Source organism: Salvelinus fontinalis, chromosome 15 (assembly GCF_029448725.1).
Source record: "Salvelinus fontinalis isolate EN_2023a chromosome 15, ASM2944872v1, whole genome shotgun sequence".
Classification (NCBI taxonomy): domain Eukaryota; kingdom Metazoa; phylum Chordata; class Actinopteri; order Salmoniformes; family Salmonidae; genus Salvelinus; species Salvelinus fontinalis.
In genome coordinates, this window is record NC_074679.1 from 9035690 (window position 1) to 9048883 (window position 13194).

General features: G+C 44.7%; 1 protein-coding gene across 3 annotated transcripts in view; it reads right to left on the minus strand.

Annotated features, from left to right (window-relative positions):
- Positions 1-13194, minus strand: part of wdr35 (WD repeat domain 35) — a 52200-nt gene that overhangs the window by 28006 nt on the left and 11000 nt on the right. The window contains exons 8-13 of one of the 3 annotated variants that reach the window (XM_055862630.1): positions 12139-12278; positions 11656-11781; positions 4336-4521; positions 3312-3344; positions 2863-2923; positions 1826-1970 (exon numbers count right to left, since the gene is read on the minus strand). In XM_055862630.1, the coding sequence (XP_055718605.1) occupies positions 1826-1970; positions 2863-2923; positions 3312-3344; positions 4336-4521; positions 11656-11781; positions 12139-12278 (691 nt within the window). Of the gene's footprint in view, positions 1-1825; positions 1971-2862; positions 2924-3311; positions 3348-4335; positions 4522-11655; positions 11782-12138; positions 12279-13194 lie in introns of all 3 variants that reach the window. The other 2 variants (XM_055862629.1, XM_055862631.1) reach the window with 2 other exon arrangements.

The following is a 13194-nucleotide window of genomic DNA, read 5'->3' on the forward strand; positions in this document are numbered from 1 at the left end:
AAAATTACTTGTTTAAATAAAAAAATAAAAATATGTCATACGGAAAAGTGGTGGGTGCATATGTATTCACCCCCTTTGCTATGAAGCCCCTAAATAAGATATGGTGCAACCAATTAGCTTCAGAAGTCACATAATTAGTTAAATAAAGTCCACCTGTGTGCAATCTAAGTGTCACATGATCTGTCACATGATCTCAGTATATATACACCTGTCCTGAAAGGCCCCAGAGTCTGCAACAACACTAAGCAAGGGGTACCATGAAGACCAAGGAGCTCTCCAAACAGGTCAGGGACAAAGTTGTGGAGAAGTACAGATCAGGGTTGGGTTATAAAATATCAGAAACGTTGAACATCCCACGGAGCACCATTAAATCCATTATTAAAAAATTGAAAGAATATTGCACCACAACAAACCTGCCAAGAGAGGGCCACCCACCAAAACTCACAGACCAGGCAAGGAGAGCATTAATCAGAGGCAACAAAGAGACCAAAGATAACCCTGAAGGAACTGCAAAGCTCCACAGCGGAGATTGGAGTATCTATCCATAGGACCACTTTAAACACTACACTCCACAGAGCTGGGCTTTACAGAAGAGTGGCTAGAAAAAAAGCCATTGCTTAAAGAAAAAAAATGTGGTGTTCGCCAAAGGGCATGTGGGAGACACTCCAAACATATACTCTACTCTGGAACAAGGTACTCTGGTCAAGTGAGACCAAAATGTAGCTTTTTGGCCATCAATGAAAACGCTATGTCTGGCGCAAACTCAACTCCTTATCACCCCGAGAACACTATCCCACAGTGGAGCATGGTGGTGGCAGCAACATGCTATGGGGATGTTTTTCATCGGCAGGGACTGGGAAACTGGTCAGAATTTAAGGACATGGATGGCACTAAATACAGGGACATTCTTGAGGGAAACCTGTTTCAGTCTTCTAGAGATTTGAGACTGGGACGGAGGTTCACCTTCCAGCAGGACAATGACCCTAAGAATACTGCTAAAGCATCACTCGAGTTGTTTAAGGGGAAACATTTAAATGTATTTGATTGGCCTATTCAAAGCCCAGACCTCAATCCAATTGAGAATCTGTGGTATGACTTAAAGATTGCTGCACGCCAGCAGAACCCATCCAACTTGAAGAAGCTAGAGCAGTTTTGCCTTGAAGAATGCGCAAAAATCCCAGTGGCTAGATGTGCCAAGCTTATTGTGTAAATCATGTTGTATAAATCAAATGATACAAACCCCTAAAAAAAATCTATTTTAATTCCAGGTTGTAAAGCAACAAAATAGGAAAAAGGTCAAGGGGGATGAATACGTTTGCAAGACACTGTATGTCTTTCAGAGGGGTTGGGATTAAGCAGAAGTCAAAATTTGGTTGGACCTTGTGTACAATTCACAAATAAAGTGATTTTCTACACCTGCATTGCTTGCTGTTTGGGGTTTTAGGCTGGGTTTCTGTACAGCATTTTGTGACATCAGCTGATGTAAGAAGGGCTTTATAAATACATTTGATGGATTGATCTTAATCTTAAACATCATCTGACCCCGGCAAAAACCTGCAAAACTCACTTGTTTCATGATATTAGTGCCACAGGCCAAATCAACAGTTCAGAATAACGTCATGTCGAGGGGTGGTTCCGTTCAGTTTATTTGGTTTCATTCTGGATATTTTCTCATAAATGACAGAAGATCTTATTCTGGTTTGTTGCTCTTGTGCAAGGTGTCTGAACTGTGCCACCTGGACTTCCTGGATAGAAACAGAATCAATAGAGCTGACATGATTCCATAATCTATCCTCTGAACAGGCCCGCTACCGGCAGCACTCACCTCTCCCTACCCTCCTTCCTGGGTCTAGACACCTGGTTGATCTCCATGGCAGTTAGCTTCTTGGCCACGCGGTACTGCCAGGTGTAGAAAGCCTCCTTGGACGCAGCGATCACATGGGTCTTAGTCATGGTCACGAACAGAGGATCTGTCGAGGTGACATGGTCCAAGGTTATTTTCAGTAAACTAAGGATCCTAAATTCAATCAAAATCTGTAACCGAGGTCGTGTTCAGTGGGACACACCGGAGCAAAACGTAGCAACAGAAACCAAAAATGTAATTATATCATTCATAAAATCAGTGATACAAGGAAAAACTTCACAGCTAAAATAATATTCTGACTAAAATAAACAATGACATTATAATTTTCAGAAACTAAAACAGTGACAGGCACATTCTTTCAATGCAACGCTCCAGGCCCACGAAGAGGTCTACTCAGGTCACAGTGAGGAGGATACACCACAAAGAGGAAGTATACATCATTCACTGTTGATTCAGCATGCTCTGACACGTGGATCTCATTTAGGCTCTCCCAGCCCTCTCAGGTGACAGACTTTGAACTGCCTCCGCTATGGTCTTGGGTAAACGTTTGGCCAGTAGCACAGACTTGGCTTGCAACGCGGCAGAAGGAATATTACAGAATGTGTAGGAAACCTATAGATGGGGGGGAATCTTCAGGGTGTATGTCATGAACAAGCCCATGAAAGGGAAGGATTGTTGGTGGGTAGAACCGCAGACGAGACAGCAGCTCTTTGAAACTGGGTGACAGATCAGCGGTAGGAAGTGTTGGGCTTTCTCATTCCAGAGGAATCTGGTACAAAGCCTGCCAAAGTGTTTAAAGTATTCACATGATCCAAAACGGCAAGGTGTCTCTCCACTGATGTGCACTTCAAGACATTTCTGACGTCTCCACTTTTGAAGTGTTATTAGGGAAATTGAACGAAACTATCGTTGATACATTGCGAAACAACACACTGTTCCAGTTTATTAAAACCTGCTTTAAACAGAATATTCTCATATCTTTCTAAAAAATGACTCACCAATGTCAATGTATTTTGAATCCAGCGGGGTCCCAATGGAGTTACAGAGAACCAGCACATACTGGGAAAACAAGACAAATGGTGTATTTTACCATCCAGGGTCATATTCAGAGGGTGTACATTACCATAGAAGGTGTACATTACCACACAGGGGCATATTCAGAGGGTGTACATTACCATAGAAGGTGTACATTACCACACAGGGTCATATTCAGAGGGTGTACATTACCATAGAAGGTGCACATTACCACACAGGGTCATATTCAGAGGGTGTATATTACCATAGAAGGTGTACATTACCACACAGGGTCATATTCAGAGGGTGTACATTACCATAGAAGGTGTACATTACCACACAGGGTCATATTCAGAGGGTGTACATTGACATACAGTCATATTCAGAGGGTGTATTTTACCATCCAGGGTCATATTCAGAGGGTGTACATTACCATGGCATTATTTCCCGACTCTACGTCAGCATCCTCCTTTGTGGCAATGAATTTGAAAACAAGAGAAGGCATGACACGCAGAGAGATACTGACATGAGACTGATCAAGCTACAAAGTTGTTTCTTACAGTACTTCCAAGTTCTACTTTCTCTTACTGCTTGTCACATTTGAGTAACACTTTACTTGGAACTGTTAAACAGTGTGATGCTTTGAACATAAATGTGGATGTTTGGTCAAGCCAAGTTCAATATGACGTGTCATTCAAGTAAAGTATTAGGCCTCTCCTATATCAACAACTACTCCCTTTGAAAATGTAGTCTTGATTCCATTCGACATAGTTGTAGTCAGTGCTTGGCGACCCGGCGAGGCTGCCGGTCCTTCTGCCTGTGTCAGTGTGTGTACCAGGTCTGTGTGTGTACATGTGTATGTGTAACTTTTATTTAACTAGGCAAGTCCGTTGAGAACAAATTCTTATTTACAATGACGGCCTACACCGGCCAAACCCAGACGACGCTGGGCCAATTGTGCGCCGCCTTATGGGACTCCCAATCACGGCTTGTTGTGATACAGCCTGGATTCGAAACAGGGTGTCTGTAGTGACGCCTCTAGCACTGAGATGCAGTGCCTTAGACCGCTGTGCCACTCGGGAGCCCTGTACCAGTGTGTACCTGTGTATGTGCCTGCCTGCCTGTGTGTGTGTGTGTGTGTCAGACAGTGTGTGTACCTGTGGATGTGTGTGTGTACCAGTACCAGTGTGTGTACCAGACAGTGTGTGTACCAGTGTGTGTACCTGGATGTGTGTGTACCAGTGTGTGTACCTGGATGTGTGTGTACCTGGATGTGTGTGTGTGTGTGTGTGTGTGTGTGTGTGTGTGTGTGTGTGTGTGTGTGTGTGTGTGTGTGTGTGTGTGTGTGTGTGTGTGTGTGTGTGTGTGTGTGTGTGTGTGTGTGTGTGTGTGTGTGTGTGTGTGTGTGTGTGTGTGTGTGTGTGTACCAGTACTAGTGTGTGTACCAGTGTATGTACCTGTGGGTGTGTGTCATCTGCCTTGGTGGCCAGGATGCAGAAGTCTCCGGACGTGGTGATGGACATGAGGCTCTTGACGTACTTGACAAACTTCTCGTTGTTCTTGGTGTCCCAGAACACCACACAGTACTCCATCCGGTCAGGCTTGGTGTAGGCATACACCACTGTGTTGGAGCAGTAGCCCCACTGTTGAGAGAGAGAAAGAGACAGAAAGAGATGAGATAGAGAGTAAATCAGTGGTGTGTATTCATGAATGCCAATGGAAGCCAGGCTTTCCCCAAACACTTGTCCAATAAAACAAATATATATTTATTTTTTAAATGATCTTTCGTCTTTCTGTGTTTTCATTATTTTCATGATTTCGCTGAATCTACAGTATCTCGCTGTAGAAATCATTCAAGAGAGGGAAACAGCACCTCTCTGTCTCAGTATGTGTAGACCATGTATCTGATGCTGTCTGGACAGGGAAACAGCACCTCTCTGTCTCAGTATGTGTAGACCATGTATCTGATGCTGTCTGGACAGGGAAACAGCACCTCTCTGTCTCAGTATGTGTAGACCATGTATCTGATGCTGTCTGGACAGGGAAACAGCACCTCTCTGTCTCAGTATGTGTAGACCATGTATCTGATGCTGTCTGGACAGGGAAACAGCACATCTCTGTCTCAGTATGTGTAGACCATGTATCTGATGCTGTCTGGACAGGGAAACAGCACCTCTCTGTCTCAGTATGTGTAGACCATGTATCTGATGCTGTCTGGACAGGGAAACAGCACCTCTCTGTCTCAGTATGTGTAGACCATGTATCTGATGCTGTCTGGACAGTGAAACAGCACCTCTCTGTCTCAGTATGTGTAGACCATGTATCTGATGCTGTCTGGACAGTGAAACAGCACCTCTCTGTCTCAGTATGTGTAGACCATGTATCTGATGCTGTCTGGACAGTGAAACAGCACCTCTCTGTCTCAGTATGTGTAGACCATGTATCTGATGCTGTCTGGACAGTGAAACAGCACCTCTCTGTCTCAGTATGTGTAGACCATGTATCTGATGCTGTCTGGACAGTGAAACAGCACCTCTCTGTCTCAGTATGTGTAGACCATGTATCTGATGCTGTCTGGACAGTGAAACAGCACCTCTCTGTCTCAGTATGTGTAGACTATGTATCTGATGCTGTCTGGACAGTGAAACAGCACCTCTCTGTCTCAGTATGTGTAGACCATGTATCTGATGCTGTCTGGACAGTGAAACAGCAGCTCTCTGTCTCAGTATGTGTAGACCATGTATCTGATGCTGTCTGGACAGGGAAACAGCACCTCTCTGTCTCAGTATGTGTAGACCATGTATCTGATGCTGTCTGGACAGTGAAACAGCACCTCTCTGTCTCAGTATGTGTAGACCATGTATCTGATGCTGTCTGGACAGTGAAACAGCACCTCTCTGTCTCAGTATGTGTAGACCATGTATCTGATGCTGTCTGGACAGTGAAACAGCAGCTCTCTGTCTCAGTATGTGTAGACCATGTATCTGATGCTGTCTGGACAGGGAAACAGCACCTCTCTGTCTCAGTATGTGTAGACCATGTATCTGATGCTGTCTGGACAGTGAAACAGCACCTCTCTGTCTCAGTATGTGTAGACCATGTATCTGATGCTGTCTGGACAGGGAAACAGCACCTCTCTGTCTCAGTATGTGTAGACCATGTATCTGATGCTGTCTGGACAGGGAAACAGCACCTCTCTGTCTCAGTATGTGTAGACTATGTATCTGATGCTGTCTGGACAGTAACACAGCACCTCTCTGTCTCAGTATGTGTAGACCATGTATCTGATGCTGTCTGGACAGTAACACAGCACCTCTCTGTCTCAGTATGTGTAGACCATGTACCTGATGCTGTCTGGATAGTGAAACAGCACCTCTCTGTCTCAGTATGTGTAGACCATGTATCTGATGCTGTCTGGACAGTGAAACAGCACCTCTCTGTCTCAGTATGTGTAGACCATGTATCTGATGCTGTCTGGACAGTGAAACAGCACCTCTCTGTCTCAGTATGTGTAGACCATGTATCTGATGCTGTCTGGACAGTGAAACAGCAGCTCTCTGTCTCAGTATGTGTAGACCATATATCTGATGCTGTCTGGACAGTGAAACAGCACCTCTCTGTCTCAGTATGTGTAGACCATGTATCTGATGCTGTCTGGACAGTGAAACAGCACCTCTCTGTCTCAGTATGTGTAGACCATGTATCTGATGCTGTCTGGACAGTGAAACAGCAGCTCTCTGTCTCAGTATGTGTAGACCATGTATCTGATGCTGTCTGGACAGTGAAACAGCACCTCTCTGTCTCAGTATGTGTAGACCATGTATCTGATGCTGTCTGGACAGTGAAACAGCACCTCTCTGTCTCAGTATGTGTAGACCATGTATCTGATGCTGTCTGGACAGTGAAACAGCACCTCTCTGTCTCAGTATGTGTAGACCATGTATCTGATGCTGTCTGGACAGTGAAACAGCACCTCTCTGTCTCAGTATGTGTAGACCATGTATCTGATGCTGTCTGGACAGTGAAACAGCACCTCTCTGTCTCAGTATGTGTAGACCATGTATCTGATGCTGTCTGGACAGGGAAACAGCACCTCTCTGTCTCAGTATGTGTAGACCATATATCTGATGCTGTCTGGACAGGGAAACAGCACCTCTCTGTCTCAGTATGTGTAGACCATATATCTGATGCTGTCTGGACAGGGAAACAGCACCTCTCTGTCTCAGTATGTGTAGACCATGTATCTGATGCTGTCTGGACAGGGAAACAGCACCTCTCTGTCTCAGTATGTGTAGACCATGTATCTGATGCTGTCTGGACAAAAAAGATTATGACATGTTGCCGTCGTCAAATTTGATTGATGCCAGCGAGCATTTGACCTCCCTTGACATTGAAATAAATAAATAAATAGCTCAACTGTGGTTAGCCTGGTGATGCAAAACACCCCCGAGGGAGGCCATTTTGGATTTGGAGTCACACCAACTGTAGGAGCCAAATAGATCATATTGTATATTTGCATGTTTCCAATTCATGATGCATTCCTGTTGTATGTGTGTATGTTTGCCATTGATCCCCTCTTCAGGCCAATAGAGAATACAGTTAAAAGGCATACCTGCTCCAAGGCCTACTGGAAGTGACTGGAATGGCAGCACAGTCTTTTCACCATACAAGATCATGTTTACCATGCTGTTTGTTTCTTTAGTTTAATGATAAGAATTTGTTTTGGTAGAATTCTATAAATGTTTTGTATCCAGAAGAACAACCAATAGATGTATTATTATTTTAAACTTGAATCCAACTCTGGATATTGGATACGTCTGCGTCAAGACAAACATTTCACCACTCTCCATTGTGGCTAAAGGTTCAGAACGGAAATTGTATTGGGACAATTGTATTGGACAATTTAACCACTACACCAACCAAATCACATCAAAAGCAAAACGTAATTGTTTCTGGTGTGCTTGTGTTGATGTTCTGCAGTAGCTAGCTAGCTAAATGGTCCCTTTCCTAAGCCATGTACGGAGACGGGGATTTGGACTTCATTCTCCATACAGGCCAATGATTATAAAGGTGATTCTGATCTAACTATAAATTAATATATTGTGCCACTGGCCTGAGACGATTGAAGTTCAATATGTAGCCTAGTAGACTCACGTTAACTAGCTAGCTAAATTAGCTGGTTCATTGTTGCCCATGCAAGGAAGCTAGGCTAGTAGGCATATTATCCAGGGAGCCTATCACAACAAAAAGTAAAAGCGTGTACTACTGAGTTTAGACGAGACTGACTTTATGACCTAAATTATCCTATTTACACTTTGTAGTCAACTAGAATTACTTTTTCCTGACTCATATCGATGCCACATAGCCCATTTTCAAAGGGATTCATTGCTTTTTAAAGGCAGTCACTCTTTAACCTGGGGCAACAGGTAGCCTAGTGGTTATAGCATTGGGCCAGTAACCGAACTGATAGGGTAAAAATCTGTCTTTCTGCCACTGAACAAGGTAGTTAACCCACTGTTCCCCGGTAGGCCTTCATTGTAAATAAGAATTTGTTCTTAACTGACTTGCCTAGTTAAATAAAGGTTAAATAAAGGATTAAAAAAATGTAATAATGTTTGAAGTTGAAACGGTGCTGGAGGTAGTGCTCCTGTTGTCTTTGTGCTGACTTGCAATAACTCTCTGGGGTTGTAAATCAGTTGTTTAACTGATTTAACAGAAACGTTCACTTGCTTGCCCATGCTGCAGGTCATGCAACTGTTTGTTACATGCTATAGTTGCTTTGTGGACCGGACTCTCCGGTTTTGTGATGAAACAAATGTATGTGTGGTTGAATTTATTCTGCCGCTGTGTAACTGTTGTCTTTTTGTTGTCTCTGCCTCATTGTACACTGCTCAAAAAAATAAAGGGAACACTTAAACAACACAATGTAACTCCAAGTCAATCACACTTCTGTGAAATCAAACTGTCCACTTAGGAAGCAACACTGATTGACAATAAATTTCACATGCTGTTGTACAAATGGAATAGGCAAAAGGTGGAAATTATAGGCAATTAGCAAGACACCCCCAATAAAGGAATGGTTCTGCAGGTGGTGACCACAGACCACTTCTCAGTTCCTATGCATCCTGGCTGATGTTTTGGTCACTTTTGAATGCTGGCGGTGCTTTCACTCTAGTGGTAGCATGAGACGGAGTCTACAACCCACACAAGTGGCTCAGGTAGTGCAGCTCATCCAGGATGGCACATCAATGCGAGCTGTGGCGAGAAGGTTTGCTGTGTCTGTCAGCGTAGTGTCCAGAGCATGGAGGCGCTACCAGGAGACAGGCCAGTACATCAGGAGACGCGGAGGAGGCCGTAGGAGGGCAACAACCCAGCAGCAGGACCGCTACCTCCGCCTTTGTGCAAGGAGTAGCACTGCCAGGGCCCTGCAAAATGACCTCCAGCAGGCCACAAATGTGCATGTGTCAGCATATGGTCTCACAAGGGCTCTGAGGATCTCATCTCGGTACCTAATGGCAGTCAGGCTACCTCTGGCGAGCACATGGAGGGCTGTGCGGCCCCACAAAGAAATGCCACACCACACCATGACTGACCCACCGCCAAACCGGTCATGCTGGAGAATGTTGCAGGCAGCAGAACGTTCTCCACGGCGTCTCCAGACTCTGTCATATGTGCTCATGTGCTCAGTGTGAACCTGCTTTCATCTGTGAAGAGCACAGGGCGCCAGTGGCGAATTTGCCAATCTTGGTGTTCTCTGGCAAATGCCAAATGTACTGCACGGTGTTGGGCTGTAAGCACAACCCCCACCTGTGGACGTACCACCCTCATGGAGTCTGTTTCTGACCATTTGAGCAGACACATGCACATTTGTGGCCTGCTGGAGGTCATTTTGCAGGGCTCTGGCAGTGCTACTCCTTGCACAAAGGTGGAGGTAGCGGTCCTGCTGCTGGGTTGTTGCCCTCCTACGACCTCCTCCACGTCTCCTGATGTACTGGCCTGTCTCCTGGTAGTGCCTCCATGCTCTGGACACTACGCTGACAGACAAAGCAAACCTTCTTGCCACAGCTCGCATTGATGTGCCATCATGGATGAACTGCACTACCTGAGCCACTTGTGTGGGTTGTAGACTCTGTCTCATGCAACCACTAGAGTGAGAGCACCGCCAGCATTCAAAAGTGACCAAAACATCAGCCAGGAAGCATAGGAACTGAGAAGTGGTCTGTGGTCACCACCTGCAGAATCACTCCTTTATTGGGGGTGTCTTGCTAATTGCCTATAATTTCCACCTGTTGTCTATTCCATTTGCACAACAGCATGTGAAATTTATTGTCAATCAGTGTTGCTTCCTAAGTGGACAGTTTGATTTCACAGAAGTGTGATTGACTTGGAGTTACATTGTGTTGTTTAAGTGTTCCCTTTATTTTTTTGAGCAGTGTATATCATAATGTATATCGCGGCAGGGTGGCCTAGTGGTTAGTGCGTTGGACTAGTAACCGAAAGGTTGCAAGTTCAAATCCCAGAGCTGACAATCCAACGCGCTACCCTGCCGCCCCAATACGCCACCGTGATATACAATGAGGCCGAGTTCTGCCACTGAACAAGGCAGTTAACCCACTGTTCCTAGGCCGTCATTGAAAATAAGAATTTGTTCTTAACTGACTTGCCTAGTTAAATAAAGGTAAAAAAATAAAAATTAACGAACGGGTTATAGAACAAACAACACAATTATCACAACACAGGTTGCAATATGGCTTGGTTTCCCCAGTGATTGTACCCATGCACTGCTACTGGACAGAATGAAAGCATTTTTAATCAAATACTACAGTAGGTACAGTAAGTACTGCTACAACAGAGCTGTGTCATCTCTGCTAGTGTTCATTTTGTTGGGGTCTCTAACAGGTCGATAGCTACAAGCAGCTCGCAGACCACCTATGAGTAGCTCCCCAAACAATTCTGAAACTACATGCAATTTTCATTTGTTCCACCGCAAACAACAAATCAACAAATCCCGCAAGCTCTCAGCTACTAACTAATCAACACAACATTGACATTATCCCACCCCTGGTTAGCAACTATTGGCTTAAAAAGCAAAACCTAATACAATATTTGCCAATTCATTTCCAGCAATATTTCCCATTTCTGTCTGTGTGGTGTGGGCGTTTCTCTATCATTCTGTGTGTAGACTGTTGTGTTTGGCTAGAGGTGTTCCTGTAAATGCCAACCGGATTGATGCAAATAATCATGATATGATTCCGACATGAAGGCTTTTTTTTTTTAGTTAACATTTAATTGAGAAGGTTTTCATGAAAGCCTTTCCATCTACCAGAAGACATTATCGTTAGATAGCAGTATGAGGGCTACGAGAGCGAACCGCAAACACATTCTCATGGCATGTTCGTTGCTTCCTCAATTGTATCAAATACTAAATCACTGATGCATTCTGTTCATGTATTATGAGAAACTTAAATAAAATGTTGCAATAAGTTTAATAAATGTTTTAAACAGCCACACTATGTTCTAAGCATCAAACGGTTTAACTGGTGAATTCTGTTTCAATGTCTGTATTCCGTGATTCCGTCTGCATTCTCCGCATCGCAGATTTTATGAGGCCCTAAATGGCTTACCTCTCACACTAAAATCATTTTCATTTCATATTAATCTCCATTTACAAACAGCTTGTGTTAACAGTTTTTAAACACAGAGAATTTAACAAAAATACAAGAAACCCCGTTACCCCTTCAAGCGGAGACGATTATTCCCCCAGATGGTTGTTTTACCTTGTAATCAGGCCTTATGTTGGCAAAGTAAATGTAGGAGTCCACAGCCAGTCCAATCCTCAGTCCTCCCCCTTCCCAAGCAACCTCTGTCATCTGCTTGCCAGGTACCTTCAAAGTTCGCAAATGCTATGCAAAAGGGAGTAAAAATTGCTTTGGTCAAATGCCATATAGCCTAATGACAATATTGTGTACTCTGTTGGGGCCCGAATCCTAACTGGAGATCTATGCAACTGGAGTCACATAAAATCCTTTTGACATCAATGGCGATCTGCCACAACTTTGTATCCATACAACTTATTAAATAACTTTTTATTTACACAAACTTCATTTATTTCGGTTAGTATTATTCAGTCTAACTCAGAAAGCCGGTTGACTGAAACTAAAAAACAAGTCATGTTTGCCTGCAACTTTCCACATTGACAGGGAACATCTGAAAGCTATGCTATGAGAGGTAGGTCGTCTGGGATGTCCTGGCTCTCTCACCTCTCCGAATGGGGTGTAGAACTGCACCACGTTGACCTCCTTCTCCATGCCCCTCAGGGAGCCTGCCACAGCCAGCACGCTGCCACACTGGTTCCACTGGATACTGGCCACGTTCATCAGTGTGTCTATGAACACTGGGCCTGGAGATGGACAGGAGAAAGGGTTACACGGGAAGAGGAATTGGCGGTAGAGCAAGGACCTTCATTGTCATTATCACGATATTACCCCAAACTTACTCAAATGTAACCAACTTAGCCAGGGGTTTCCACCCAGCAGGCAAAACTGATTGGAATGATGTTCAAATGAAAACATGTAAATATCTCTTTTACTGTTTAGACCTTGAGGTTCTGGCATAATTTGGCAATAAGACATTACAGCAGACATTTAACATTTAGGATTGTGCAATCTCCACAAAGCCCCATTTTCTCCAGCCGCATTCCGCTTCCCATTCCGCTCGCTCCCCATTCCGCTCCCTCCCCATTCCGCTCACCCCTTTCTAACTCCCCATTCCACAACCCCCCCATTCCGCTCGGTCCCCATTCCACCCCCCCATTCCACTCGCTCCCCATTCCACACCCCCACACCCCTTTCTAACTCCCCATTCCACCCCATCTTTTCAGCCTCCTGAGGGGGAAGAGGCATTGTCGTGCCTTCTTCACGACTGTGTTGGTGTGTGTAGACCATGTTAATTCCTTAATGATGTGGAACTTAAAAGTTCTCAAAATCGCTCTACTACGGCTTCGTCGATGTGGATGGGGGCGTGCTCGGCACGCCGTTTACTGCAGTCCACGATCAGCTCCTTTGTCTTGCTGACGTTGAGGGAGAGGTTGTTGTCCTGGCACCACACTGCCATGTACTACTGACCTCCTCCCTATTGGCTGTCTCATCGTCGTCAGGGATCAGGCCTACCACCGTCATGTCATCAGTGAACTTAATGATGGTGTTGGGGTCGTACATATTCGCTTATACATGCAGTTTAGGGTGAACAGGGAGTACAGGAGGGGACTAAGCACACACCCCTAATGGGCCCCCGTGTTGAGGGTCAGCGTGGCGGAT